Raw genomic sequence first — 26750 nt, forward strand, 5'->3', positions numbered from 1 at the left:
CCCCCCTCCCTCCGCCCTGCACTCACGCAGCCCCAGGTCCTGGAGGGGAAGGGCAGTGGGACTGGGAGAGCCTGCCCTCCAGGCCCAGGCGCCCAGCCTCCCGGTGAGGAGCACAGGGTGGGCGCTGGAGTCCCGGTTCTGCCAGACCCCAGCCTACAGCTGCCCAGCTCTGCCAGGACCCCGGGCTCCTCGTCTGCAGAACAGGCGTTACAGGAGCCACTCACAGTGCTCACAGGTCAGCGATAGTGGCGGGGGGCGGGCGGGGGGGGAGGTGCCCAGGTCAGGCTTCCGTCAGCGTCACCACCGATCACCGCGGTGCTGGGCCCGCAGCCGCAACGTGAGGGACTAGCATTTTCACTCGCAGGCATAACTTTTAATAGTTTGAAAAATCCGAGAATAAAATGGCTTTCTAAAGAAACAACCAGGAAAAGAATCACAAAATAATACAAACGACAAGTGTGGGTGAGTCTTCAGCAGACAGAGCCCAGACAAAGGGGAGCCCAGGCGGAGGAAGGGACCGCCCAGCCAAGGGGTGGGGGTCGGGGTGGGAAAGGCGGGTCAGGTGGGTGCCAGGAACACCCCGGAACTCGGGTTCCCGGCCAACCTGGGAGAGCCCCCCGGCATAACCGTCTGCCTCGGCCAGTGCCCGGAGCCCGTCGCCGCCCCCTTTGACACCCCTCGGCCAGCACGACCCACGGACTCGGGAGGGCCCGAGACACATGCCCGGATTCTGCACATGGCCCCGGAACCGAATGCGCTGCTAAACCAAGCCCTCCGTCTTACAGGCGTGGGAACGGAGGCTCAGAAAGCTCAGGGGCTCACGAAAGGTTTTTTTTTCTCTCCGTCAGTCACCAAAAGCCTCACGTGCTGTTCCGTGGGCTGTCACAGAAAGGGCCCACCCGTGGGGGGCCCCGATTCCCTCGCCAGCCCCCGAGGGCAGCCCGTGGATTCTGGGAGTGGGCCTGAGTCACGCCTCTCAGTGAGCTGGCTGGAAAGGGACCTGGTGTCTCCCATCCCTGGGTCTTACGGCAGGTCCGCCCCCAGATGCCTGGAACCATGTCTGCAGAGCCTGTCCCCTTTGGGACCATGAGAGTGACTCAGGCACCTTCCCACCCGCCGGACCTCCTAACTCCGCCCCCTGAACTCCCACAGTTTGCCAGGTGTGCTGGCCTCCTTAGAACCTATACGCACGTTCAATAGCAACTGCAAACAGTTATTGTTACGCCCACTTTACAGATAAGGAAACTGAGGCTTGGGGAGACCCAGGGACTTACTCAAAGACACGCAGCCCGGAAGGGAAAGAGGTGGGGCTCAAACCTTGTCTCACACCAAAGCCTCTTCTCTTCCTCCTCCAGCCTCTCCCGCTGCCGCGCAATGGAACTTCCAAAGCCCCACTTTACACTTTCCCCCTGGGCCTTTGCCTGGTCCCAAGAGGCAGACAAAGCAGACTTTACTGTCCCCATTTCACAGATGAGGAGACTGAGGTTCAGAGAGGCAAAGTGGCTTTCCCAACGCCACACACCGTTGGCTACACTGCCAGAGTCAGCACGGAAGTCTGGGGTCTCCATCCCCAACCCGGTCAGCACTGGCGGGGAACCTTCACACCGGCTGGCCCCTAAGTTGTCCATCTTCCCTGGGCCTCAGTCGTTCCACTGATAAAATGGGTGGGTGGGCTGCTGTTGGCTCAGCTGATCCGAAATCTCAGTGATGATCTAATCAGTATTGTCCTGGCCCCAGGAGCTGACCAGGATGCTGGCCTCAGCACCTCCTCTGAGCTGCTGGTGAGTCAGCTGCGGGTGGGCGATGGCCACAGTGCCCTCCCCCCACCCCCACCCCAGGCCCAACAGAAGGACGGGGGTGAGGTGGGGGGGGGCAGCACTCAGCACCACCACCCCCGCTGGGCACGCGTGCTCTGGGGTCAGGTCCCAGCAGCTCTGCTATCTACTAGCTGTGTGGCTTTGGCCAAAGCACTTGCCCTCTCTGAGCCTCTGTCCCCATCTCTGCAAGGTGGCTCAGCAGTACATGCCTGATGGGGTTATGAGAAGATCTGTGAGCTAAGGAAAGTGAAGCGCTTTACTATGACAAGAAGACATGTCACCCCCATGGGGTCTCCTGCAAAGTGCCCCTTGTCCAAGCTTCTAGCCCAGGGAGGAACCCCTGGGACAGAGGCCAGGCAGCCACCGCCCCCCGTCCCCAGGGCCTGCACCAACGGCAGCCAAAGCAGCCGGAAGGACGTTAATCTCTGATTTTCCAAACTGACAACGCTAAGGATCACGCTGCTTCCTGCGTTCAGATAGAGGAGGCTGGGCAAGACCTGGGCAGGCAGGCCCTGGGGAGGCCCAAAGTCCCCCCCGGAGACTCCGGGTGGGGAGGAGATGGGTACCGAGCCCGCTGCTCACATGGGGAAACTGAGGCTCGGGGAGGAGAAAGTACTTGTTGAGCTAAGAATGGGAGGAAGGACAGTGGGGTCCTCGGAGAACGGGTCTGGACAGGGAAGCCCCTGGGGGGTCTGGAATGCCAGGCTAAGGGGTCTCTGCATTCTCGTGGCCCCCACAAGGCCCAGCACACGGGACACCTAAGCTCAATCTTTTACCTGGATCACCCCCGCCCCCCAATCCTCAAGTCAATCCCCAATCCCCAGGGCAGGTGGCGTCATAGCGGAGGAACGTGTCAGACAAGGAGACGGAGTCCCAGGGAACTGAGACCTCCCTCCACTGGGAAGCGGCAGAGGCAGGACCTGACCCAGGCTGGGGACCCCGCTCCACGCTGACAGAGGGGTGCCAGGACGAAGAGGAAGACCTCCAGCTGTGACCACAGTGGCCTTGCGCCAACCCTGGGGGCTTCACACTCGTCCCAGCCCTGACGTGACCTGAGCGGAGGGCGCCGTGCCAGACCCGTTCCTGGCTCATCCGGTCCCGCCAGTGAGCTCCAGGGGCGCGCCTCACCACCGGGCCCGGCCTGGTTTCAGGGCTGAGATGAGAGATTTGCCGACTGAAACCGGGAAAGCAGTACCCTGTAGGGCGGGGCAGGCCCGGAACCTGTCTGCCCAGCTCCCCCAGCACAGGGGACCAGGACCAGGGGGGGAAGGTGGGGGAGACTGCCCAGGACACCAGCCACGCCCACTGCAGAGCCGTCCACCCCGGAGCTGGAGGGACAGCAGAGGCAGAGGGGGTGGGGAGTCTGTTTCCCTGGGTCGCAGCGAGCAGGGGAAGCTGAGGTCTGGAGAGGTGTGGGCGCTGTCCCAGGTCCCGGGGGCCCCCAGGGCCTGGCCCGGGGCGTTCTACTCGACCACCCCTGCCACGTCCACTAACAAACAGCAGCGACAGCTGTGTGCTCCACACCTCCTCCCGCCCAGGGTGGTGCTGCCCGTTTACACGCGTTATCTCAGCACTGTCCCCACTTCGCAGACAGGGACACTGAGGCCCAGAGAGCGCGACCCCTCGAGGAACAGACAGGCGGAGGCTGAGTCTCGCAGGGAACCGGGTTTCCGTCTCACCCCCGTCCTCCTCCGGACCGCCAGCCTCCGGGGGCGGGGGCTCCACGCAGCACTGGCCCCGTGGGTGGTCGCCGTAGGAAAGGCTGACGGGGCTCCTGCTCAGGGTCGGTAATCAGGGGGGACCCGGCACAGGCGGGTAATGACGGGTTCTGTCGGCCAGCCAACGAGGGGGGCGGGCGGCCCGCCTCCAAGGAGAGCCTGCACTCGCAGCTGGAGCTCTGCAGAGCCAACCCAGGGCGGGGGGTGGGGGGGAACCTCAGTCTCCCGCCCCCATCACAGCCAGCCCTCGTCCCGAAGGGGACTGGTCCCCAGGGACAGCGAGGGGCTGATCCAGGCTCACCCCGTGAGCATGGCCTGAAGGAGGGGTGCGCTCAGAGCACTTGCAGGGCAATGACGAGTACCTGGGGGACCCCACTTTCGGGCCCAGGAGGCTTCCCACCCCCCCACCATGCCCTGCTCCCCAGCACAAGGCCACCAGTGTGAAGTGGGCTTCCCAGCTCGGGGCCGGGACAGCTCAGCCCAGACGACACCCATAGTCGCTGCCCCCCCCCCCACAGGCCGCTCTGTGCTGTGCCGGCCACGACCTCCAAATTTCTACCGCCCTGCCTCTGATCCTCCCCTGCTCAAAAGTCTTCCACGGCCCCCACGCCTGGGGCTCCCCAGTATGCCCCAGGACCCTGAGCGCCCTTCCTTGCCGCAGGGCCCTGCACAGGGCCGCTCTCCCGGTCGGGAACACTCCCCTCCCGGCCGCTGAGCTCACTCCTCAGCACTGCACGGCGCCCAGGCCGACGGGTGCCCCCCCCACTCTCCTCACAGACCCCTGCTGATCTCCCAGTGGGCCGAGGCATGTTGCCTGCTCGACGCCCCCGGCAGCACCCACCGCATCTGGGACAAGGCCTGGCACACAGTAGGAACGGGAAGAAAGCCCAGCGCGGGTGGCAAGAGGCCAAGATCTGGAGCCAGGGCCACCCCCCACAGGGAGACACCGCCCCCATTGAGCAACCAGCCCCCCCCCCCCACCACACACACACCCCAGAGACTTCTCACTACAGAAAGGGAGGCTTAAGCCCAGCCCAGGGGCTGTGGCTGAGTCCCAGGGGTGAGAGAATGTGCACAATGCTGTCCCTTTTCCTCGGGAAGGTGGCTGCCACCCACAGAGTTTCCCTCCCTGCAGGCCTCAGGCGACCTGCAGGGACCCTCTGCGGGGTCACCCCTTCCCCGGGGCCAGTTACGAACAAGGGAAAACCTCTGGCCATAGATTCAGCAGCACATCAAAGGCCCGATAAGGACAGCCCTCTGACCGGGTGCCAGCTCTGTGGAGGGACTTCGGGAGGAAGCCGCAATGGCCAGGAGGAGGGCGCGCTCCCCATCCCCCCGGGGGAGCGGAGGAGGAAACAAAAGCGGGGGGGGCAGCGGGGCGGGGGGAGCGTGCGGTGCAGGAGCCTAGCCAGCGCTCACAGCCAGAAAGGCACAATGCAGGCTGGCGACACCCAGCGCTCCCCACGTGGGCCCGCACCCTGCGGGGCATCTCCCACAGCTGCATCCCGAGCCCTGGAGACAGCCCCAGGAGGTGGGGACGGGTGTCCCCCCCACTGAGGGACCAGAGCCGCCCGTGAGGCCCCTGGACCCAGCCCGCGGTCGGCCAGCCGTCAGGGGAAGGAGGGCTCTCCCAGCCGGGGCTGGACCCCGGGGTCCGGGGCTGCGGACGCAGCAGAGACAGCTGCTCGTGGCACTCTGCGGCGGAGACTCCCGCCGGCCTCCCACGGCCCGGGGAGACCTCGGGCCCCCGTCTCACCGGGTTCTCGGCGCCCATCCCGGGGCCGGGCAAACGGCAGCCCGAAAGCACGTGGCGCTGAATCAGATCCAGGATCCACCAAGATCTCAATCTCACTTCCCTTCCCACGCCCCACCTGCCCGTTTCCTACCTGACTCAGGTGCCGGCCGCCTCCGTGCACTCGCCTCGGCTGTGCCTCCTGCTGGAACCCCCCTTCCCCAGGGTTCCCACAGTCCCAGCCTTAGCCAGACTCTGAGCCTCACCCAAACTCCGTCTCTCCCATCACCGCGTTTTGCAGCTGCCGTTCGCACGTAATTATAATAACCGAGGCATGAGCGAGTGCGTGTGACCCTTAGCCCAGTGCCAGGCACAGGGGCCGCCCCTGTGTGAGCAATGACAGTCCACATTGTTTCACTTAACCCTTACCCGGATGTATTGTCAAACCCTTTTTTTAAAAAGGATTTTGTTTATTTTTCGAGAGCAGGGAGGGAGGGAGGGAGAAAGAGAGGGAGAGAAGCACTGATGTGTGAGAGACGCATCGACTGGTTGCCCCCCGCACGCCCCCAACTAGGAGCCTGGCCCACAACCCAGGCCTGTGCCCTGACTGGGAATCGAACTGGCCAACTTCCGGCTCACGGGCCGATGCTCAGTCCACTGAGCCGCACCAGCCAGGGCTGGTGAGCCCTCTTTTTTAGAGAGGAGGAATCGGAGGCTCGGAGAGGTGAAGCACATCCGCAGGGAAGAGCAAAACCGGGCCATGCCGCGGAGCCCGCCGCTGCTCGCTGGCCTGCCCGCGCCCACGCCGTTCACAGAGAGAACTCACAAGTCCCAGGGGCTCTGCGGGGGGGGGGGGCGCTCCCCACTCGCCCAGCCGGCAGCTCCCGGGCCGGGGAACAGGCCACCGGACTGGGGAGGGGCCCTCTGAGACCGAGTCCAAGGTCTCCATTGCACAGATGGGGAAACTGAGGCTGGAATAGGCGGAAGGAGCAGCCGAGCCCCCACAGCCCCATTGCTGGCCCAGCTCCTTGTGAGAGCAGCGTGGAGAGAACAAAATCAGGGGAACTCAGCGCGCAGAGTGGAAAACTAGCTCTGCTCTTGGGGGTCTCTCTGGGAACCCTCCCCCAGAGCCCACCCCCTCCATCTGGCCGGGCTCAAAGGTCACCTCCTCGGGACCCCCCTCAAGGCCTGGCCCCACAGCCTCCGCTACCACAGTCGGCACCTCTCCTGGGCACTCGTTGCAGCTACGATTACTGTGTCACTGTGAAAGGTCCCTTCGACCGGGCTCCCCGTAGACAGAGACCTCATCTCACCATCTAGCTCCTGCCTGGCCCGGTGGGTGCTCGCTAAATACGTGCTGAGTGAGCAACACCTGATGGACACCCATCCAGTTTCCGAGGCCGAAATGGCCGCGCAGGAGCTGCAGGGGGGCCGAGCGGGCCTGGGAGGGAGACTCGGGGCAGGGGCTGGCCGGCCCCCCCATCATGCAGGCAGCTCGGGGGAAGGCGGCAGGCCTGACCCGGAGGAGCCGGCCTGGATTTCTCACAAAGCTGCCTTTACAGCTCCTCTCAGTGAACAAACACTGAACCACGACGCGGCGACCCTGGCCTGCCGGGAAGAGGGGGCTGCTCAGAGGCAGCAGGGCCTGTGGAGGGCGGGGTGGCTGCAGGGCAGGCCCAGAGAAATGCCCCAAACAAGGCAGACTGAAGACCCAGCCACCCGGGGACTGCCCTTTCCCTTACACCTTGGAGGGAGGAAGTCCGTTCCCATCTGGACACAAACAGAGGGAAACAAAAGCCCTCTCATCCCCTCCGGCCCCTCCCTCCCTGCCTGGCTGGCAGCAGCCCCATGCCCACAGCTCACAGTTGGCAGCTTGTTCTGGAGCCTGGACCCAGGCGTCCCAGCTCTCTGGGAGCACAGACCCCGGCCGGGAAGGGTGGAGAAGGGATGCCAGGGCCCTCCTGTGGCGTCCCCCACCTGGGGCAGGACCGACCTACCCACACCTCCCCTGGAGCCAGCGCTGTGCCTGCCACAGAGGGCACCGAGTCTGCTCCCGGGAGCGCGTCTCAGGCTGGCTCCCGAGGTTGGCATCCCGCGCTGTGCCCGACACAGCCAAGGCCACGCCCCAGGCCAATGGAGCCGAGAAGAAAGGGTCCAAGGAAGGGGCAAAAGCAGCCGGAGAGCCCCAAAGCTGCAAGATGCCACAGAAGGACCTGCCACCCGGCCCCGTGCACCCCTGCTCAGCTCCCCCGTCCCGCTGCCCCCGGAGAGAGTTCTGGCTGAGGAGCCGGACAGACACAGAGCAAAGCCCAGCTCGGTGCTTCGGCGGCCTCCCCTCTGAGCCTCGGTATCCTCTGGGCACCAGACTCTCCTTCCTAGGGCTGCTGGGCACAGAGGCGGCTGGCCTGGGCTACTGGCAGTTTCCTGTGGTGCGTTCCATGCCAATTAGTGGGGACCGGCAGAGGGACCCAAACAGCAGCTACATGCGGGGTAATCTTTCCGGGCCCCCCCAAGGTTAACTAATCAGAAAGGGAACACGGACAGAGAAATGCCACTGAAGACTGGGAAAGCAAACACCCAACGAACCGCGTGCCCCGCTTCCCACGGTGGGACGTGGCTGAGGGAGTGGCCGGATAGAGAGTGCTTGGAGCTACGGGAGGGCAGGACATGTGTATCTTGCTCTCCTGGTATCTCGTATTTATACCCTTTCTTCTCCTTATCTTATCGCACTGAGAGCCGTGGAAATCCTCTAGGGTTTCAGCAGCAACCTTGCTGAGCACGTGATGAAGGGTTCTGGGAGGGGCCGAGCCCCACACAGGAGATGCTAGGGGGAGAACTTAGCTCTCCCCACCAAACGAAAGAGCCGGATAATTCCCTGGGAAAACCGAGCGAGAGCATGCCAAAGCCAAACTGGGGCCTGGGCTGCAGCCGCCCACCAGAGACAGATAAAACTCCAGAGAGGGGTTTCTATCTAAGAGGCCCAGTGCGGAACAAACAGGTGGCCCTTGGAGGTAGAGAGCTCCCCGTCGCTGGAGGTGTGCAAACATAGGCTGGAGAGCCAATGGGCAAGGAGGCTGCAGAGAAGATTCTGTCCCAGGAGAGAGGTTTGCAGTAAAAACACAAACTTGGGGACCAGCAGACCTGGCTCTGCTACTGTCCAGGACTTCCCAAGCCTCAGTTTCTTCATCTGCGAAATGGGGAGAAAGATAGCACACACCCCAAAGAGCTGCTATGAGGACTAAAGAAGGCAAAGTGAGAAGGGCTTGGCGCTCTGCCCCGCTGTTGGCAAGAGCCGGATAAATGCCAGCTGCTGTTCTAAAAAGAACCAGTCACTAATAAGTGCCAGTTTCTGTGGCCCAGCCCTAACGGAAAAGGACTAAACAGAGACAACCCCCCCAAATCTCGTTACCCGAGTGCCCTCTGAGCCAACATCCTTTTCACTGAGTCCAGGCTACACGCATGCACACATGCGCGCACACATGCCTGCAGGCAAGTGAGGTGGGGGCAGGGGGAGGGAGAGGTCAAGGGGGAGGGGGAGGGAGGAAGATGAACCAATATGAAAATTCACGGGGCGCCTGCTGCTGGGCCAGAGGAAACCCAATCTGGGCCGGCATGCCAGGGACTGTGAGCACGGTGAGGCCTTACGCAGAGAGAAGATGAAAAGTTTATTCAAATAACAGGACTCCCGCGGCCACCCTCTGAGCCAGCAGAGGACGCAGGCCCCGCCCCACCCTTGGGTCACCAGCTGCAGGCCTCCTCGGGCTCCAGAGGGGCCCGAAGGGGTGGGGTACCAGGAAGATCCCCTCGGAGGCCCTGCCAGCCTCGCATTCCTTGTCCCAGGTGCCGGCACGGCCCCATCTGTGCTCCACGGGAGCTGCTCTTGGCCCACAAGCCCAAGTGCTGGGTCTGCTTCTCTGCGGGGAGGGGGGTGGGGGGGAGAGCTCTTGAGGGTGCGCAGAGCTCTGGGTCCCAGGTCTGGGCACTGGCTGCCACTGGGTGACCTCGGGCAGGTCCCTCGCCCTTCCTGGCTCCCCACCTGCTCCTCTGTCCGGTGAAGGGGCTGGACTCCATTGCACTGGACCCTCACGGCCCTGACACCGGACCCTCCGACGGTGACACCGGACGACACGCCTTCCCCGACACAGCACCATATGGGCAGGCCGGAGCCCGCCGGCCAGGCTCGATCGGATGGCTCCAAGTCCCACCTGTCGACCTGGGGCACTGAAAGCACTGTCCCCGACAGCCACCGCCCCCCTCCCCCATTCAGGTCAGAATCCCGCAGGTCATCAGCACAATTTCACTTTAATAATTAACTGTTTAGTATCCATTTCCCCGATGAGGGCAGGGACCCTGTCTGTCTCATTCATGATAGGTCCTCAGTGCCCAGCCCATAAATACGTGCCCCTCGTGGTGAGGTGATGCCAGAGCGCCCCAACTGGGTCTCCCAGGCACCTTGAGTCACGGAGAGGACAATGGGGTTTCCAGAAAGGCCAGGTCAGGCCCGGGGACAGACCCTTCCCCACACCCCCAGGGCCAGTGTCAGCCAAGGGCCCTCCAGTCCCAACTGGCTGCTTCCTGTACAGTCCGGGCCGGATCTAGAGCTGGCCAGGCCAGCTCAAGGTCACATCTCAGCAGCAGGAAAGGTCACGACCCCACCGCACAGGCCGAGCTGTCACCTAAGCTCGGATCCTCAGTCTCCTCTCCCGGCGGATTCTGTCAGGCGATACAGCACCTGCAAGGGGCCCCGAAACCGGAGCTGAGCGCCCGCACCTGAGCCCCTGCTGCCCTCTCCGGGCACGGGCAGGTGTGGGCAGGGCCCCCACTCCGAGAGGCTTGGGTCCGCCGGACTCTCACACCACCCTGCTTCTGTGTCCGCCGTGACAAGGAGACCCCAGCCCCACAGAGGGACAGACAGAGCGGCGCTTTGAAAAACAACTGCCCCGGTGCAGTGCGCATGGAGGAGCTGCTGCCGCGGCCAGCAAGAAGCACGGAAGAACCACCTGTTCCTGAGAAATTGCGGTTCCCCAAAAACCTGCGCTCTCTTGGCTTTGGGCCTCTGCAGACCTGCCCCTCTGCCCATGACCCCACCCTCCTCCTTCTGACTTTAGACACTGCCCAGGCACCCCATCCTCGGACACGCCTCCCCCACCCTCCAAATCGGAGATACTGCTCCTCCCTGGGTTCCCAAAGATGCCCTTTACCCCCCCGCCACTTGGGCTGGGGTTCCATGCTGGGTTTGTCCTCCCAGAAAGGGGTCCTCAGGAGGGCGGGCACAATGGCTACCTGCCCCCCCATCCGGCACCCACAGCCCCACACACGAGCTGGCACTGAGCGAGCTCCCAAAGGTGGAATCGATGGGTCACTCCCACGGAGATGACCGGGGCTGTCCAGCAGAGCACTGTGCACAGCGATGAAACCCAGAAGCAGCCCGAGCGCCCAGCAAGAGGGCTCTGGCTGCGCACGCTGACATGCAGACTAGTGGGACCTGGTGGGGTACCGTGCAGCCATTCAACGCACCCCGGGGGCACGGGGACAGGAACCCAGACGCCACAGCCCGCTGCTGGTGGCGCATCCGGGAAATGCCCGGAAGTCATTCTTTCTGGGTGGTATCCCGGCTTGTGGGCGGCGTTCACCTTCTTCCCATGACTTATCTTCATTTTCTAATTTTTCACTGATCCTTTGTGTATGTAACGCAGCAGCTCTGGGGAAGCTCGAAGTTGAAAGCTCAAGCACCAGACCCTGAGGACCCGACCGCTGGCAGATGCCGGCAGGTGGGAGCCACTGGGGGTCGGAGGGGGAGGTCGGAGGGGGAGCTCACTGCGGGGGGACCTGGCCTAACACCATCCTGCCACCGGAGTCCAGGGTGCCTGGACTCCGGGAGGGAAGCCCTGACCTGGGAGGGGCGCTGCACCCCAAGGGCAGCAACGCTCTTCTGCATGCTCACCTATGCCAGGTGCCAGGCGTGGGGTACCCCCATACAGCTCACAGCACTCTCAGGGGCAGTTACGGCCAGCAGATGGGGAAGCAGAGGGCTGAGGTCGCAGTGCAGACAGGCAGAGGGGAAGCCCAGCCTGCCGCCTCGCCCACCTTCGGCCGCCACACAGGTCACCTGGGGGCCCAGGGACACGTTCTGGCCGAAGCAGTGAGCAGAGCGCCTAAAGATGGCGGGCTGGCAGGTTGGAGACTCTCCCAGCTGAATGAGAACCAGCCCACAGCATCCGCCCTCACTGCCTGGCACAGGGAGAGACCCCAGGTTGTGGAACCAGCACCCCCCGTCTCTGGCCAGAACCCCCACCGTCGCACCCGTGGGTGGCCACAGTGCTCTCGGGAGGGACACAGAGAAGGGGCCCAGTGGGTGTTCGTTGCTCTTCTCCTCGCAGCGGCAGAGGTAGACTCCTCTTTCTGAAGTCTGGTCACTGAGTGCTGATGAGAGGGGCTCCCGACTCCCCGGCTCCTTCGCCGGGCACTGACGGCCACACCAGGCGGGGCTCCTGTCCCCCTCTCTCTAGCCAGAGACCCCCAGTCCCGCTGCAAGGACAGGCAACTGTCTGCACTCAGCCACTCCTTCCACCCGTCTGTACCCCAACTCTGACGGTCAAGATCCGTCCGGCGCTCCGAGGCCCAACTCCAACACCCCCCCCCCCTTACAGAACCCTCCCTGCTTCCCCCGTCTCTCCCAAGCCTGGCCTCAGGGTTCCCACCAGGCCCGGGCAGCTTGGATTCTGGGGTCACACGGAAGAGTCAAAACTCTCCCCAAAATAATGGTCACTAGGACTATTTTTAAAAAGTCAATATATTTACCACGAAAAAGATACCAAGCAAGAATGAAGAAAAATAAATAAGTAATCCAGCAACCTAACTCGCCTAGAAAACCTGTTCGTATTCCGATGGCTTCCCTTCCGCATCTTTTCTACGCCTGTACAGGTACACGCACCTGCAGGGACACAGAACTGCATTTCCACCGCGTCAGCTACGTATCGTGCCATTGAACATGACCTACGGGTCGACTTCACCCCCCACCACCACTTTAACCACTGCTGAACCGTAGTGTAACCTTCGGGCCACATTCAGGTACACGCCCAGCGTGCAGTGGCAGGGGGGGTTCCCAAGGGGCTTTGAGCCACCTTTCCAGTGCAGCTCCTTCTGGTGGGGGGGCTGAGGCGGACCACCCTCCTCGGGCATCCATTTCCTGCCCAGCCTTTAGAAGGACACAGCACTTTAGTGTCAGAGGACTCGGGCCCCGTATTTCTGTCTCGGGAAGCACAAAGAAAGGACTAAGAAAGGATTTCGGGGACGACAAACCCAGCTCCCCAGGCCGGCAGTTCTGCTCTGCAATCCCAGAGGTGGCCATCGTAGCACCCAGGAGTGACGGCCGGCCGGGCCCTGGGTGCGGCAGGCAGCGGGACCCCGGCCCCAGCCTCCATCACAGCTCCGCCCAGACAGGCCTTTCTCCTGACCAGGAGCTGAGGCACCAGGAGAGAAAGTGCTGGGGCTCACCCTCCCACCGTCTCAGAGGGCCCCGGACGAGTCCCTCGGCCACCAGGCGCCCGGCTCCCTTACTTGTGACAGGAGGGCAAGTAACAGGCATTGCTGTAACAATCCCTCAGATGGGGCTCCACACGAGCCTGGCAAAGGGGCCACAAGTGTGAACTCTCTAGGACAGTGGTCATTTCATCACAAACGTTTGCCCACAGACAACTATTTAAATTAGCGGTGGGCTGGTAACCATTGTTCGATGCCTCTCTCCTCCAGCTCTGCACAGAGGGGCCTGCGGGAGCTGGACTTGGGTGTCGAACACGACGCGTGCCCTTGTGTCTGGCACACGGCGGGTCAGCAGGGGCACCCGGACCCAGGGGTCCTGTCCCCTGCCTGTCACACCTGGGGTTCACGCCTGCAGGCCTGTCACTGGAGCTGCAGAGGGACCTGCAACCAGGGGGAGGCTCACAGGACCACCAGCAAATCCCCGGCCCCGGCCCCTGCCTCTGCCCAAGCCCCTGCCTCTCCCCGGAGGGGCATCCCCTCGAGGCTCAAGGCCAAGGACAAAGGGCCCAAAGTCAATGAGTCAGATCGAGAGGAATACAGGCCAGGAGGAAGGAAGCCAAGAGTGGCTGCGTGAGCTCCGTGCCTGCGGTCTGGGGCACCGCTCCTTCCAGAAGGAAGAGGGGAAGTCAGAGCCAGCCAGGGCTCTGCCCTTGCCAGCATCTGCCCCACCCACCCCTCTAAACCCCTAGCCCCCGCTCTGCAACCACCAGACCCATCAGCCAAATAGCCTCGGGGATCCTTGTGTGCCCAGCAAACGTAAACCTTGCAGTGGCGTTTATTCATCCCTCCGCTGCTAAGGAATTAAAGCCACATAAACCATACGTATTAATTAAAGCTACTGAGCATCTACGGTGCCCGGCGCTGTGTTAAGTATACCTAAGTGCAATTTATCAACACGCATCACGTCATTTAAACTTTACAACCCGGCGAAGCATTATCATCGTCCCCACTCTGCAGCCGACGAAACGAAGGAGTACAACAACCCAAAGAACCGCCCCAGAGGCGCTGGGCTGCAGCTGCTGGAGCAAGCTCTGACCCTGGAGGCCACACTGCAAACCTCGAGGGAGCCCACAGCGACCGAGCCCTCCGGTGTCTTATCATAGAGAAGAGTCAGAACCACAACCACGCGGGGAGGAGTCGGGGGAGGGGCCCTCACCCAGCCTGCTCGGGTGGGGCCCAGGAAAGAGGGCTCCTGGCCTCAAGGGGCCAGTCCACGGGTCTGGCGGGGTCTTTCGTGATCTGGACCTTCGCCCAGAGGGCTCTTCCAGAGTCTTCCACCCCACCCCTCACTGAGCCATGGGGGAAACTGAGGCCAGAGTGGTGACTGGACAGAGCTCCCATTCACAGAGCCAGGCTCTCAGAAGTCTCACAGGGACTCGGGAGAGGACGGGGGGGGGGGGGGGGGAGGAGGAAGGGGAGCGGAGGGGCTCTGCCCCTAGTCATACAGGAAGTCTGCTGGCCGGGCCTGGCCTGGGGGCTCCCAACCAGACAGGCAGCCCATCCCCCACCCGTGGGGCAGGCCCCAGGGGCGGCTTCTCTCACATTCCGCAATGACCCCCCCGAAAACAGGGAAGCTGAGCGGGGCAGCCTTCGGCGGCCTGACTTGGACGGGAGGTCCGGGCTCCCAGGCGCAGGCCGGCCCTCTCAGGTCACCGAGGAAGGAACCGCTCTGCTCAGGGAGATGGCCCGCCGCTGGCCACAAAGGCGTGGAGAGATCTGAGGTGCTGGCTGGCCTCAGGCCGGTGAGAGAAAGGGCTCCTGTGTCCAGCTGCTGGCCTCCAGTCACCCCCACTCTCACCACCCTCCCTCAGAGCTGGGTCACCCCCCTTTTACAGGCGGGGAGCTGAGGGCCAGAGAGGGGACGCCCCTCGACCGGTCTCACTGTGAGCTGTGAGCCTGGGGGGTCTCGCGGCGGTCACCCCAGGGGGTCGGCCCCACCCTCACCCCTCCCCTGTTCCTGGAAGCACTCCATGTGGGAGTGGGGGTGGGAGGGGAGTGTAGCTCTGACTTTCTAAAATCTTCCACAACACCTCGCTGTCCGCTGTCCGCCGTCCGCAGGAGGTGGTGGCGGGGGCCAGGCCGGGGCTGTCTCCCGGACACAGGCCGACCTGTGAGGCCGGCACAGGGCCGCTTCTCTCTCGCTCTCAGGGAGGGCCTGTTTGTTTGCTCAGTTCCCCAAATTACAGCCTCCGAGGCCCCACCCGCCACTCACTCCGGCAGGGATCAGTGTCTGCGCCTGGGCCGTCCGTCCGTGAGGGCCCAGGGGACCCAGGAACCGAACGGCTGTGTGCTGGGGCCAGGGCCCTGGGTCTCCCGCCCCCCCGCCCCCAGCCTCTGAGACCCGGGCACGCCCCCTTCCCTTTCCGAGCCTCCATTGACTCAGTGACCACACGGGAGAAGGAATGAGCTGGAGGACTGACTGCACAGGGTCCTTCTGGGCCGGAGGGGAGGAGGGTCCGGGCCGGGAAAAGAAGGCAGCCGCTGCCCATCCGACAGGTTCGGACTCGGCAGCGAGGGGGCGCGGTGGCCCAGGCAAACCCCGCACGTCGGCTGCAGGTCCCAGGACCCCAGGCTCTGTTCCCCTTTTCTCCCTCCACCCCCTCCCAAACATTCCCCCAAAACAAACAAAACAAAAATGAAATATGAAACACAAGTATGATGGTCAGCTCCCTCCCGCCCTGGGAGTCCCACCGCCCCTGGAGGCCCAGGGGGAGCTCGCACTGACACGGAGCGGCCACTCACAGAGCACCTTCCCATGTGCCCGGAACAACCGCCTTCCAGAACCTTCATGCTGGCCCCCACCCCTCAGAGGCAGGGGTCGCCTTCTGATTTTACTGACCGCTGAGGCTCCCCGGAGAAGGACAGGGACCCCTCGGTGGCGGAAGCCAGCCGTCTCCCCATCAAGGCCAGACCCGCTGCCTCACGAGTTGGGCTGGCCAAGTGTTTATAAAGCCGATGCGCACTTCGTAAAACCTGAAGATCCCACGTCTTCTAAACACAAACCACATCGTGCCCAGCGTGACGGAGTGTCCTGGCCGGGGCGAGTCCCATCAGCTTCACAGCCACCACTTAGATTAGGCCCTGAGGCGCCATCCCCATTGCCTGGCTCAGACCTGCAGGCCTGGCACGGGGACCACTCCTCCTTCCCTGGCAAGACGGCATCGCAAGCCCTGGCTGGCGTAGCTCAGTGGATTGAGCACGGGCTGCGAACCAAAGTGTCGCAGGTTTGATCCCAGTCAGGGCACATGCCTGGGTTGCAGGCCATGATCCCTAGCAACCGCACATTGATGTTTCTCTCTCTCTCTCTTTCTCCCTCCCTTCCCTCTCTAAAAAGAAATAAATAAAATCTTTAAAAAAAAAGATGGCATCGCACCATAAGTATCTGCTGGGCACCTGCACTTTGCCTTCCACGCAGCCAAGGTCCACAGGCGCCCAACAGGTCAGCACTAGCCGGGCACGAGGGACTGTCCTGGTGCCCACTGCACAGAAAGGCAAAGTGAGGCCAAGAGGAAGAAGGGCTGGCCCAAGGTCATCAGCCCCGGGACCCTTCACCTCCAGCCTGCACCCACAAGTGGCTCCCGGAAGGTGGGGTGCATTGGAGTTGAGCGGAGCACATGGAGATGAGCAGTTTCCTGCCCAAGGGACTCCTCTTCTAGAAGATTCTGGCTTAACAAATTTGGCCGGACCCAAGCAGCCCTGGTCTGCGTGGGGTGTGGGAAGAGGATGAGCAGCAGCTGCGGTTGGCTTGGCCACAGAGGCATGGGTGGGAGAGTGGGGTTCATACTCCCGAATGCCCAGCTACCCCCTGGGGCCCCGCCCCTGCAAGTGGACCCTGCACGTGGACCCCGCCCCCGTGCCCCGGCCCAAGCCCTGCACTTTGACCTCCCTGAGAGGAGGGGCTCCCCTGGCCGGCCCTGCCACGGACGGCGCACAACAGGAACAGCGAATGAAAGCAGGAGCCAAGGCGCCCATCCGCGCAGAGAGCTCTACCCACATCGCACTGTTCCCGCACAACCGCACAGCAACCGAGCAGGCCTGGGGCCTGTCCAGTAATGGCGTACTTGGGACAAGATCTCAAAACGAGGTCCTCGGAATGCAGGCCCAGCCCTCTCCCACTCTGCACGGAAGGGGAGAAGGTTCTCATCCTCAGCGCTGCCTGGGAAGGGGAGGAGTCTCCCGTCGTAGGGGGAATGGGAGCGGAGGTGGGCCACCAGCTGCCTAGAGAACAACCTACGGCCCCATGAACCCCACAGGGCCGAGAAAAACAGACCCCAGGTCTCCCTGGCTTGACAGTTCACCATCGCTGAGGCCTGGCTGTTCCATCTCCCCGCCATACACTGCCCCCATCCACGCGGGCCCTGGCCCTGTCTCGCCCCTGGGCCCGGCTCCCATCCCCCCTCACCACCAGCCTGTGCCACTTCTGAGGCCTCCCCGTGACCGTCAGGAAAAAGTGCCCCCCTCTTCCAGGCCAGTCCCCGCGGCTCCCTCTCCCTCTCGCACTGGGCCGGATCACCCCCTCGCACTCCCTCGGGAGGTCTGCCTCTCTGGGAGGGGCAGGGGCCCTGTGGGCGCTCGCAGATCAGCGTGTGCCCAGTGCCTGGCACACACAGGGATGCAGCAGCTATTAACTGAGTGAATGAGAAGCACAACCTAGTGTGTCTGGGGCCAGAGCTCATCACTCCTCTTTGGGGTTCCGCAGGCATGCAGGTGGGGACCCTCCACCTCAACGTCCCCTAGCCAAACCCCCCCACCCTGCCTCTGGAGGGCAGCTCGCGTCCCTGAGGAAGGGCAGTAGGAGGCAGAGGGCGCCGTGGTGGGTGCTGGTCTTCGGGCCACAGATGCGGGGAAAAGGCACAGAGAGGTCTGGCTGCCGGCCCAGCAAACGGTCAACAGGACCAGGCTCGAGACCCGGACGTCTAGTTCTGGACGCGTGGCCCAGCAAGGAGGTGGGGGTGTGTGTCCATCCGTCTGCCACCCGTCTACTCTGTGTGCCCGCCTCGTGCCGGGCGCAGTGTGGCCCATGTTGTGACTGACGCTGCCGCATGACCATGGCCCCTGTGGCATCGTCCTCCAGGTACCTGCTGGCGGTCGCAGGTGTCCAGAGCCACAGGCTGGTGCTCCGAGGCAAGCTGGGGCTTACCTACTTGTGGGGCACACGGGAGGGGGAGGGGGTGCCTGAGGTCCCAGGACAGGCGTGGCATGTCTTCCTCGATGACATGCTGTGCCGGTCAGGACAGCTGCCCCTGCCTGTTCTCACCCCTCACCGGCCCTGCGCTACCTGCCCCGTCCAGGGGCTGGCACTCTTGATCCTCACTGTCACCCTCTTTTACAGGGGACACTAAGGCTCAGAGAAGGTGAGACCAACTTATCCCAAAACACCAGTCCGTGCTGGGGCAGAGCTGGGTCTCGAACCCAAGCAGTGTGACTGCAGAGCCTTGCCCTGACCCTCTCTGCTCCCTGCTCATTCTAGCTTACCATCCACAGCGTCATCAGACAGTGGGCCGGGGCAGGGTACCTCCAGCCCTGGGAAGTTCCTGGGGGGTGGAGCCAGGTGCCTAGGAGAGGTCGGCACTTCCTGCTCTTCCAGTTTTAAGATCTGTGAGATGAGGAGATTGCAGGCTCCCTGACTCAGGGCCTAAGATTCTAGCAGGAGGGGGCGGGGCTCTGCCCCTCCCTCGAGGCCGTGGCTGTGGCCGAGGCATCTGACTTCATCATTCCTTCCTTAGACCTGCCCCCCACCCGCTACAGAAAACCCTTCCTCCCCCCCAGGCGGGGCGGTGGAGGGCAGTGCAGTGGGGGAAGGGAAAAGCAGCTCAGGAATGTGTTCAACCCGCAGGACGCTGCTGCTGGAGACCCAGGGCAAAGTGAGTCATGAGCTTCGCCGGCGGAGGAGGAGGAGGGGGCGACCTGAGGGAGAACAGGACTGGCCAATGAGGGACATGACTCTCCGAGTGAGTAATGGCGGGGGGAAGAGATTTGTGCAACCTACGGGAGCCTCTGACACACACCGTGCTCTGTTCCCACTCAGCTCCTCCCTGTCCCCAGGGCCCCTCCCCCACCACCTGCTCCCTTTGGGGGGGCGGGGGGAGGGGCTTTTCCTTGTAGCACACCTGCCTGATCCGGGCACCTGGAAATGTCCTGTCACAATGGAGCATGGTTTTAACAGCCAAGGCCTCAGACTCCCAGGTCTGGGCCTGGGCCTGGCGCTGACTTGCTCCGCCTCCACCTGTCAAACATGGAGGAGGGAGGGCCGCAGAGGGTGAGGATTCAATGAGGTATGCAGGCAAAGGAAGGCCTGGCACAGAGTAAGCGCTCAGGGAAAGGATGGCTAATCTCACAGCTACAGTTCAGATCCCGATACGCACGCCACCCCCCCCTGCCCCCACTCCATCCAGCACCATCCTCAGGCAGGAGACGTACCAGTGGAGCCCCTGAGGAAGCAGCCAGAGGAAGTGGCCACCCCCCCGCCCACCAAGGCCAAGGTCATCAGTTCACATCCCCAGCTCACGGGCAGCTCCTCTGAGCCCACTCCCCTCTGGAAAGATGCTCAGAGGGGTCAGGGGCTCCTTCAGAATGCCCAGAGCGGTGCACGCTGCCAGGGAGAGGAGTCTGGGGTCAGGGATGAGTCTGTCCTCGGCGGGAAGCTGAGCAGAGCAGAAAAGGAAGCCAGTGCTGTGACTCAGTTTGCTCGTGAAAGCCAAGCGCCTGGTCGCAGTGAAACGGAGCGATGCCCAGCACCAGGGGAAAGGCTGAGAATCTGGCCTTTCTGCCCGGGCGGCTGGGGGAGGGCAGGGTGGGCACGGCACAAGACGAAACCTTCGGGAGGTTCCAGGGACCTATAAATTGTTTAGTGGGAAATGCAAGGCACGCAGTGAGCTGTGGTCTCAGCGATGCATAACGATAAACACAGAAGGGGAAGACCACTAAACGATCAAGCGGTTATTGCAGGATGGCAGTGTTTCCCATTCTTGTCTAAACTTCACTCCTCGAAGGCAGGGAGGGAGGGCCGTGGCCCAGTTTGGGTTGAGAAAGGTCTCTTTGGCAGTGTGCATGGGAAGAAGGGAGAGGTGAGGTTGGGAAGGGTGTCGGGGAGGGGTGTGGAGGGGCAGAAAGCAGCCCTAGCAGGCTAGCCGGAGGCCTCGGCAGTGAAAAAGGACAGAGTGGAGGCTGGACAGAGGGGGAGGGCAGGGGCAACGCCAACAAAAGCGCGTTATGTAAGAGACACAGGAGCGGGGCAGAATCCCCAGACACTTCACCCCGGGGACTGACCCAGACCTTGGCTAAGGGCAGCAGCCCATGCGGAGCCAGGCCCTGCTTCCGGCCAGCCTGGTCTCTCTGCAAAGCCCAGGCAGCGACACCTCCATTCTTCCACTCCTGGGACCTACAGCCATTTCCCAAATGTGGAGACGTGGGTTTTTGAAAATCGATTTGGAAAAAGGCATTCATTGTTTTGCTCAGTAAACAAGTTAAGATACCCATAACTGGGTATGCACCGAAAGGAAGGGGTGTCAAATGTTTACAGCCTCGCCCTGGCTGGTGTGACCCAGTGGGTGGGGCATCATCCCACAAACCGAAAGGTCACCGGTTCGATTCCTGGTCAGGGCACATGCCTGGGTTTCGAGCCAGGTCCCTGGTTGGGGGCGTGAGAGAGGCAACCGCACATGGATGTTTTTCTCCCTCTCTTTCTCCCTTCCTCCCCTCTCTCTAAAAATAAATAAAATCTTTAAAAAATGTTTGCAGTCTGTTCAGAGGCTACGTATCAGTACGTCGGAACAGAACCCAGGAGTTCCATCTCGAGGCCCCTGTGATGCTGGCACCAGGCACGGGGTATGGGCACAGAGGTTTGGGCAGTGCAGCGATGGCTGGCAGAACAGTGGGAACGACCCAAATGTCCAGTCACGGGGGGAGACGGGGTCAGCAAACCAAGCCCCTCGCGGAGAGAGACCCACCGACGGCAGAACGAGGCAGACGCATAGGTCCCGACACGGAGAGACGTCCGCGAAAGCCAGACCTCAGAAACACTATCACCGACCTCTTTTTAGAAGCAGAGCTACCTGCGTGTGCGCACAGGGCCGTGTGTTTGGAAACAGCAACACGCCAGACTTGAGTGACTTCTTCTGGAAGTGGAATTAAAGGGAGGGAGGCGGGAGGGAGCTTTCGGTTTTCTGCCCCACATTCCCACATTGTGCGCGCAGTGCCTCTGCGCCCGGACAGCGTTCCCAGGGGCGGCCAGGACGGGGAGCAGGGCCGGGGAACGGGCGTGATGGCGGACAGCTGACGGGTTTCTTTCGGGGGTGATGAGGATGGTTTAAAATTGATTGTGGTGAGGGTGGCACAACTCGGTGAATATACAAAACAACAACAACAACACTGACTTGTACACTTTCAGTGAGTGAATTGTGGGGCACGTGAATTATGTTCCAATAAAGCTGCTACATTGAGCAGAGGGGAAAGGTGAGCCTGGCGGGAGGGAGAAACAGGTACGGACAGATGCCCTCACCAGCCCTCTCAGGTAGGAACTGAGGGCAGCATGTGTGTGGGGGGGGGGGGGGAGCATTCCTCAGCCTCCACAATGTCGACCTGGTCAAAAGAATTTCTGGAGCAACAGCAGAACCCTTCAAAGCCGTCCTAGAGGCAGCAGGGCCCCTCCAGGCAGTGTCAGGGTGTCTGCCAAAGGCACGGCACCCAGCCCCGACTTGCACCTCTTGAGCAACAGTGAGCTCACCCCCTCACCTGCTGCATCTCGGCTTCGGTGGCTCAGACCATGCGTAAAGAATCTCTCACAGAGCCCCGAGCGGGCCACCCACCCACGCTCCTCCATTCTCTTCTCCTAGTCCTAACCTCGGGGCCCAACCCCGCCTCTCCACATCCTAGTTCCTCGTCTCCCCCGCCCTCCCACTCCAGATAACCCACAGCCGTCCCACGCGTATGCCCACAAGGAAGGAACCCAGTCATCAGGTTTTCTGAAAACCCACTGAATTCTCTTGAATCCAGGGACCCTGACCCCAGGGGCAACTGCACAGCCCTTGGAGAAACGGGACCTGGGCCACAGCAACGCTGCCCTCTTCCAACTCCAGACACCGGGCCGCTCTCCTCACCCACCAGAGAACCAGTAACAGACAGTACCTGACGATCTCTGGAATAGCAATTGTTCTCGGAGCACTTACTGTGCCCCGAGCACTGGCCTGAGCTCCTTACCTTTCTTATCTTATTAAATCCTTGCAACAGCACCTCGTAGGAAGGACTATTGTTCCCATTTTACAGATGAGAAAATTGAGATTAAGCCGCTGGCCCAAGGTCCCGCCAGCTAACACACTGGGGAGTCCAGGAGAGGCCCCTGAGCGGCCTCAAGCCTGCAGGAGATTTGAGGGGACAATGTGGGATCCTTCGGCCCTCAGAGGTGGAAGTGTCATCAGTCATCGGGTAGCACACCTCTTCAATTCTCAGCCAGGGACACTGAGACACGAAGGGAGCGAGTGGCTGCCCGAGAGGACGCAGGCCTCCCAGCTCCCAGGCTGGGGCTCTCGCCTCCAAGCAAACTCCTGCAGGAAAGCAGGAGGAAATCGTCCTGCCATCAGCCCCTTTGGGGCCCTGGTGTGAGGACAAGCCACTACGTGCCAGAGGCTTTGAAATCCCAGGATGAAAGGCGCCCTGACAGCAAAACAGCAAAACAGCACCGTGCGCAGGAGTGCGCCTGACCCCTGCCAGGACTTGCCGGCTGCTGTTCACCTGCTCGCCTGCCCGGGGGTGGGCTGGCCGAGCTGCAGAACCCTAACAGGCCTCAGAGCTCAGAGCTCTGTGGGAAGGGGCGTTCTCGACCCTGACGTGTCTACAGGGGCAGAGCTCCAGGTTCCTGGGGCGAAGAACTGGCCCCAGGAAGGAAGGGTGCTGGAATTTTGATTGGCTGGAACGTGCCCTCTGCTCCTTGGGTGGGGTGAGGAGGGTGCAGGATCGCTGGAGGGGGCAAAGGCATGCCCCCATTCCCCTCCAGCAGGGATTTCTAAGGCCGTTCGCTTCCTTGGGAGGGGGTAGGAGGCTGGCTGACTTCCTCCCCTTCCAACCTGCCACCCCCCCCACTTCAGGAGCTCCTTCAGGTGAGCCTGGACCGGGAATCTGAGGCATTTGAAGGGGGTTATTAATAGCACTGAAGTGTTGAGAAGAGGGAGGCCAGCAGAGTCTGGGTGAGCACAGCCCTCTTCCGCCCAGCCCGGTATCCACAAAACAAACCCAACCCTGTCCAGAAGAGGACACTTCACCTTTTGTGGTCTCAGCCTCCTCCCCCGTAAATGGCGGGGGTGGGGGTGGGGGGGGCACTGGGGGCAGTTGCTGGCAGTTCTCGGCCCAGGAGGTGGGAGGAGCGGGGGAGAGCCCAACTGGGTGTGGGGAAAGGAAAAACCCCACCGAAGAAAGTGAAGCGCACCCCACCCGAGCCGGCTGAGGGGCCCCCGCAGGAGGCGGTGAATGGATGGACTGTTACAGAGCCCCAGGAGGCTGCCGCCACAGGGAGGGGACAGGAAGACTCCGCCCTTGCCTTCCTCCTCCCAGAGTCCTTGTCCTACAAGCAAGAGTTCCAGGACTTAACCCCCTGCTGATCCGGGGCTGGAGAGGGTCTGACTCATTTCAACATCACCCTCATCCCGGGGGCCGGGCCCAGCCCCAGCCTCTGGTACAGAGGGAATGCTCAGACCAGGGGCCCATAACCACAGTTTCTGGAGAAGTCTTTCCCAGCACCTTCTGTGTGGCCCAGAAAGGGTAGGGCATGGAGTTAAGGGTCACCTGGTCCCTGTTCTCAAGGGGCACTAGCAGGGAGAACCCAGCTGTTGAAACTCCCTACAGGACTGCAGGGCACATCAAGATAAGTGTGAGCAGACACAGTGCTCCGGGCACACGGGACAGGGAGGGGCAAACACAGGCGAGAGAAATAGCCTCCTCTTTCCAGGGGCTGCCCCCATGCCCCGCGGGGACCAGCAGCCTGTGCACCGGTGCCTCCTCTATGCCGGGCCCTGTGCTATAAGCAAGCTACGTCAATTAGCTCACTTAAGTCTCCCCATAACTCCTAAATAAGGAAGAAATCATTCACCTCATTTCAAAGAGGAGAAAGCAGAGCTGCCAGGACACTAAGAGACTTGTCCAAGATCTCATGGCTGCAAAACAGACCTGGGGTTCCACCTGCGCAGCCTCGCCCAGGACGGAGAGGTGAGCCGCGGAACTGAGTGTGTCCCAAGCAGCCTGAGATTCTCACCCTCTCTACGTTCTCTGCGGCTAGGGAGGAGGCATCCAGGAGTCTGCTACAGTCGCCAGGTTTCCTTAGGGAGCCACAGCAGCACCCTGCTAAGCCTGAGCTGAAAGGGACAGGGGTTCTGACCCACCCCTCCTGTGCACCCCATGTCTCCCTAGCCCCACTCCCTAGGCTCAGTCCCAGGCATTGATGGGCTCGTCCCTGGAAGCCTCAGCCACGTGTACTGGGGCTGCTGGGCCCCGGGCCCACGGCAAGCAAGCTGGGGACTGAGACAGTTAGGGAAGGTCAGGACACGCTGGCCGAGCGGGCCTGGAATGCTTCCGGGAGAGGATACTCGTGGTGGTGAGGAGGCTGCGACCCCTCCCACAGCTCGATGGGGTAGTGTGTTGGGGGCTAGGATGGGACCGGCTCACAGGGGGTTCTATTAGAGAAAGGAGTGGGTTCAAGTCCCCTCGAGAAGGGGAAGGGTGAGCTCAGAATAGGTTGGGAAGGGGCGCCTAGACCTGGAGGATCCGAGCACGGACGACCGACTCGGTCCCCAGCTATTCCCGCCCTACCCTGCGGCTGACTCTCCGAGACCCCAGTCCCAGCGCTAACGACGGGCCGGGGTGGAGGCGTGGTCCAGGGGATCCAGATGGGACCCCCGGAGCGCGCTGAGCGGCGAGAGACTCACCTGAGATGTGCTGGCGCCGGGCGTCGTCCAGGTGTGTGGACACCACGTCCCCCATCGTGAATTAGAGCCGCGGCCCGATCCGGCCGCCACCCGCCGCTGCCCGCGCTGCTCAAGCTGACGCCGCAGGCGCCATGGAGCCCGGCCCGCCCTGTTCCCGCCGCTCCCGTCACCCTCGCCGCGGCCTCCACTCTGATCGTGCTCCTGCTCCCGCGGCGGCGTCTGGCTGGCAGCCTCAGCTCCAGCCCGGCCTCACCCCGCCCCACCCCGCCCCGCCAGGCCCCGCCCCCGGGACCGAGCCCCGCCCCCTCTGTGGCCTCGGGCGGGCGGGGCTGGGGGCAGGGGACGCCGGGACTGCTGCGAGACGGAGACAAAGAGCAGATTGGAGAAAGGGAGACCAGGGAGAGACGCAGGAAGGAGCCCCGTTCTGCACCGAGCCGAAGAAAGAGATGGTGCTGGCTGGGCATCTGAAAGAACGGGAGGTGCCCTGGGTGTCACTGCCTCCCTTCCCTGCGCGTGGGGAGAACCACACCGAGGGGGACGTGGGGGACTGGTAGGGGACACTAGGCCGAAGTGCGTGAACTCAGCGTTCGCGCCCCACTCCTCCCGCCCCCTCTGCCCTGCACCACGCCCTCCGGCCCCCAGCCGCGCCCGGCGCTGCCGGTTCTCAGGAAGTCCCCTAGCCTTCATTCGACCTGCTTCAGAAGGTGTGCCCTTCTGTCTTGCACAATAATGCGGAGAAGGGAGGGAGCACGGAGGACTTGGCCTCAAAGGCATTCCGGGTCCCAATGCCTGGGGCACATTCCTCAGGCGCAGCATACGGGTATATTCCCTTGGGAGGTGGCTCCTGGGTCAGGCCAAGTGAGGAATGGGAAAAATAATAGCTATTTACAGTTTACATAAGACAGATTCAAAACCCACGGACCGGCATGGACGTAGGGCGCCCGGGGCCTGCGGGGCTGGAATTGGGTGGATCCTGGGCACCAGAGGAATGTGTTTCAACCTTGCTCTCAGGACCTCCCAAAGTAGGGTAGATGGCTTAACGCCCATCGTTCCCGGACCGTGGACTCCAGTGGCAGAGGCCTTTCTTGGCCGCTGATACTCAGATCTCCTGTACAGCACCCCAGAGGTCATCCAGTGTCTGCTCCTGACCCCAGTGTCGGAGCGCTCACCGCTTCGGCCCTTATCCCACCCTGTAATTAGACAGCTCCTGTTGTAAATGTAGACAGACCCAGGCGGAAAATAATGGTGATCGGAGTTAACATTACTGAACGTGGGCGCCGTGCTCCCGTCAGCTCCACAGGAGGCAGGTTTGAGGTTGATTAATGGGAAGGGGCCACTCCGTCACGCTTACCCATCGTTCAGCAAACAGGTGACGAATGCCCGTTTTCTCGGCCCCCTGCTAGATGCGGGAGGTGAAGTGAGAGAGACAGCCCAAGCGGTCCTGCCCGCTCTGTGGCCCAGGACAAGGGGCGTTATTCTGAACCGCAGTTTCCCTACTCATCCGGTGAGAATAATGACAGGATTATGGTGAGGGTTAAAGGAGATAGCACAGTGCCTGGCCCAGGACTCGTCATCTCAGTAAACAGGACCCGCCGTGTGTCACTGTCCCTGCCCTCAAGGACATATAGAGACTCGAGGAAGGAGTAGAACATTCTGTTTTGAGGAAAATCCCGGAGGGAGTAGTACCAGAACGACAAGTTGAACAACCAGACTTTTGAGGGCAGATACGGCATCCCAGGGAGTGGGGAAGGTGCGGGAGAGGCTCCGTCTTTGAAGGGGAGATTTATTCATGCAGCAGAGTCAGCAGGTGGAGTTGAAGTTAAGGCGGCAGGGATTACTAATTTCCTTTTACAGAGACTGAGGCCCAGAGAGGGAAAGTGACTTGTCAAAGTCACACAGCAAGGCAGAGGCAGAACCCACCCAGAGGCCACGCCTTCTGACAGCCAGTGTCTGCTTCTCCGTGAACCACCCGCAGCAAGGGATCCTACCAGCCTCCCTGTGTGTTTCCCACAGCCCAAACTATAGGGGC

The 26750-nt window shown here is 62.2% G+C and overlaps 1 protein-coding gene across 1 annotated transcript in view; it reads right to left on the reverse strand.

The window, feature by feature from the left end:
• The window catches only part of NIBAN2 (niban apoptosis regulator 2), a 50943-nt gene extending 25992 nt beyond the window's left edge, over nt 1-24951 (reverse strand). Inside the window, exon 1 of the mRNA XM_045846258.1 lies at nt 24722-24951. Within this exon, the coding sequence (XP_045702214.1) occupies nt 24722-24776 (55 nt within the window). The 5' untranslated portion in view covers nt 24777-24951. The remainder of the gene's footprint in view (nt 1-24721) is intronic.
• Nucleotides 24952-26750: the final 1799 nt, after the last annotated feature.

This window comes from Phyllostomus hastatus, unplaced genomic scaffold (genome assembly GCF_019186645.2).
Source record: "Phyllostomus hastatus isolate PE091 unplaced genomic scaffold, TTU_PhHast_1.1 phas_contig_495, whole genome shotgun sequence".
In the NCBI taxonomy this organism is placed as follows: domain Eukaryota; kingdom Metazoa; phylum Chordata; class Mammalia; order Chiroptera; family Phyllostomidae; genus Phyllostomus; species Phyllostomus hastatus.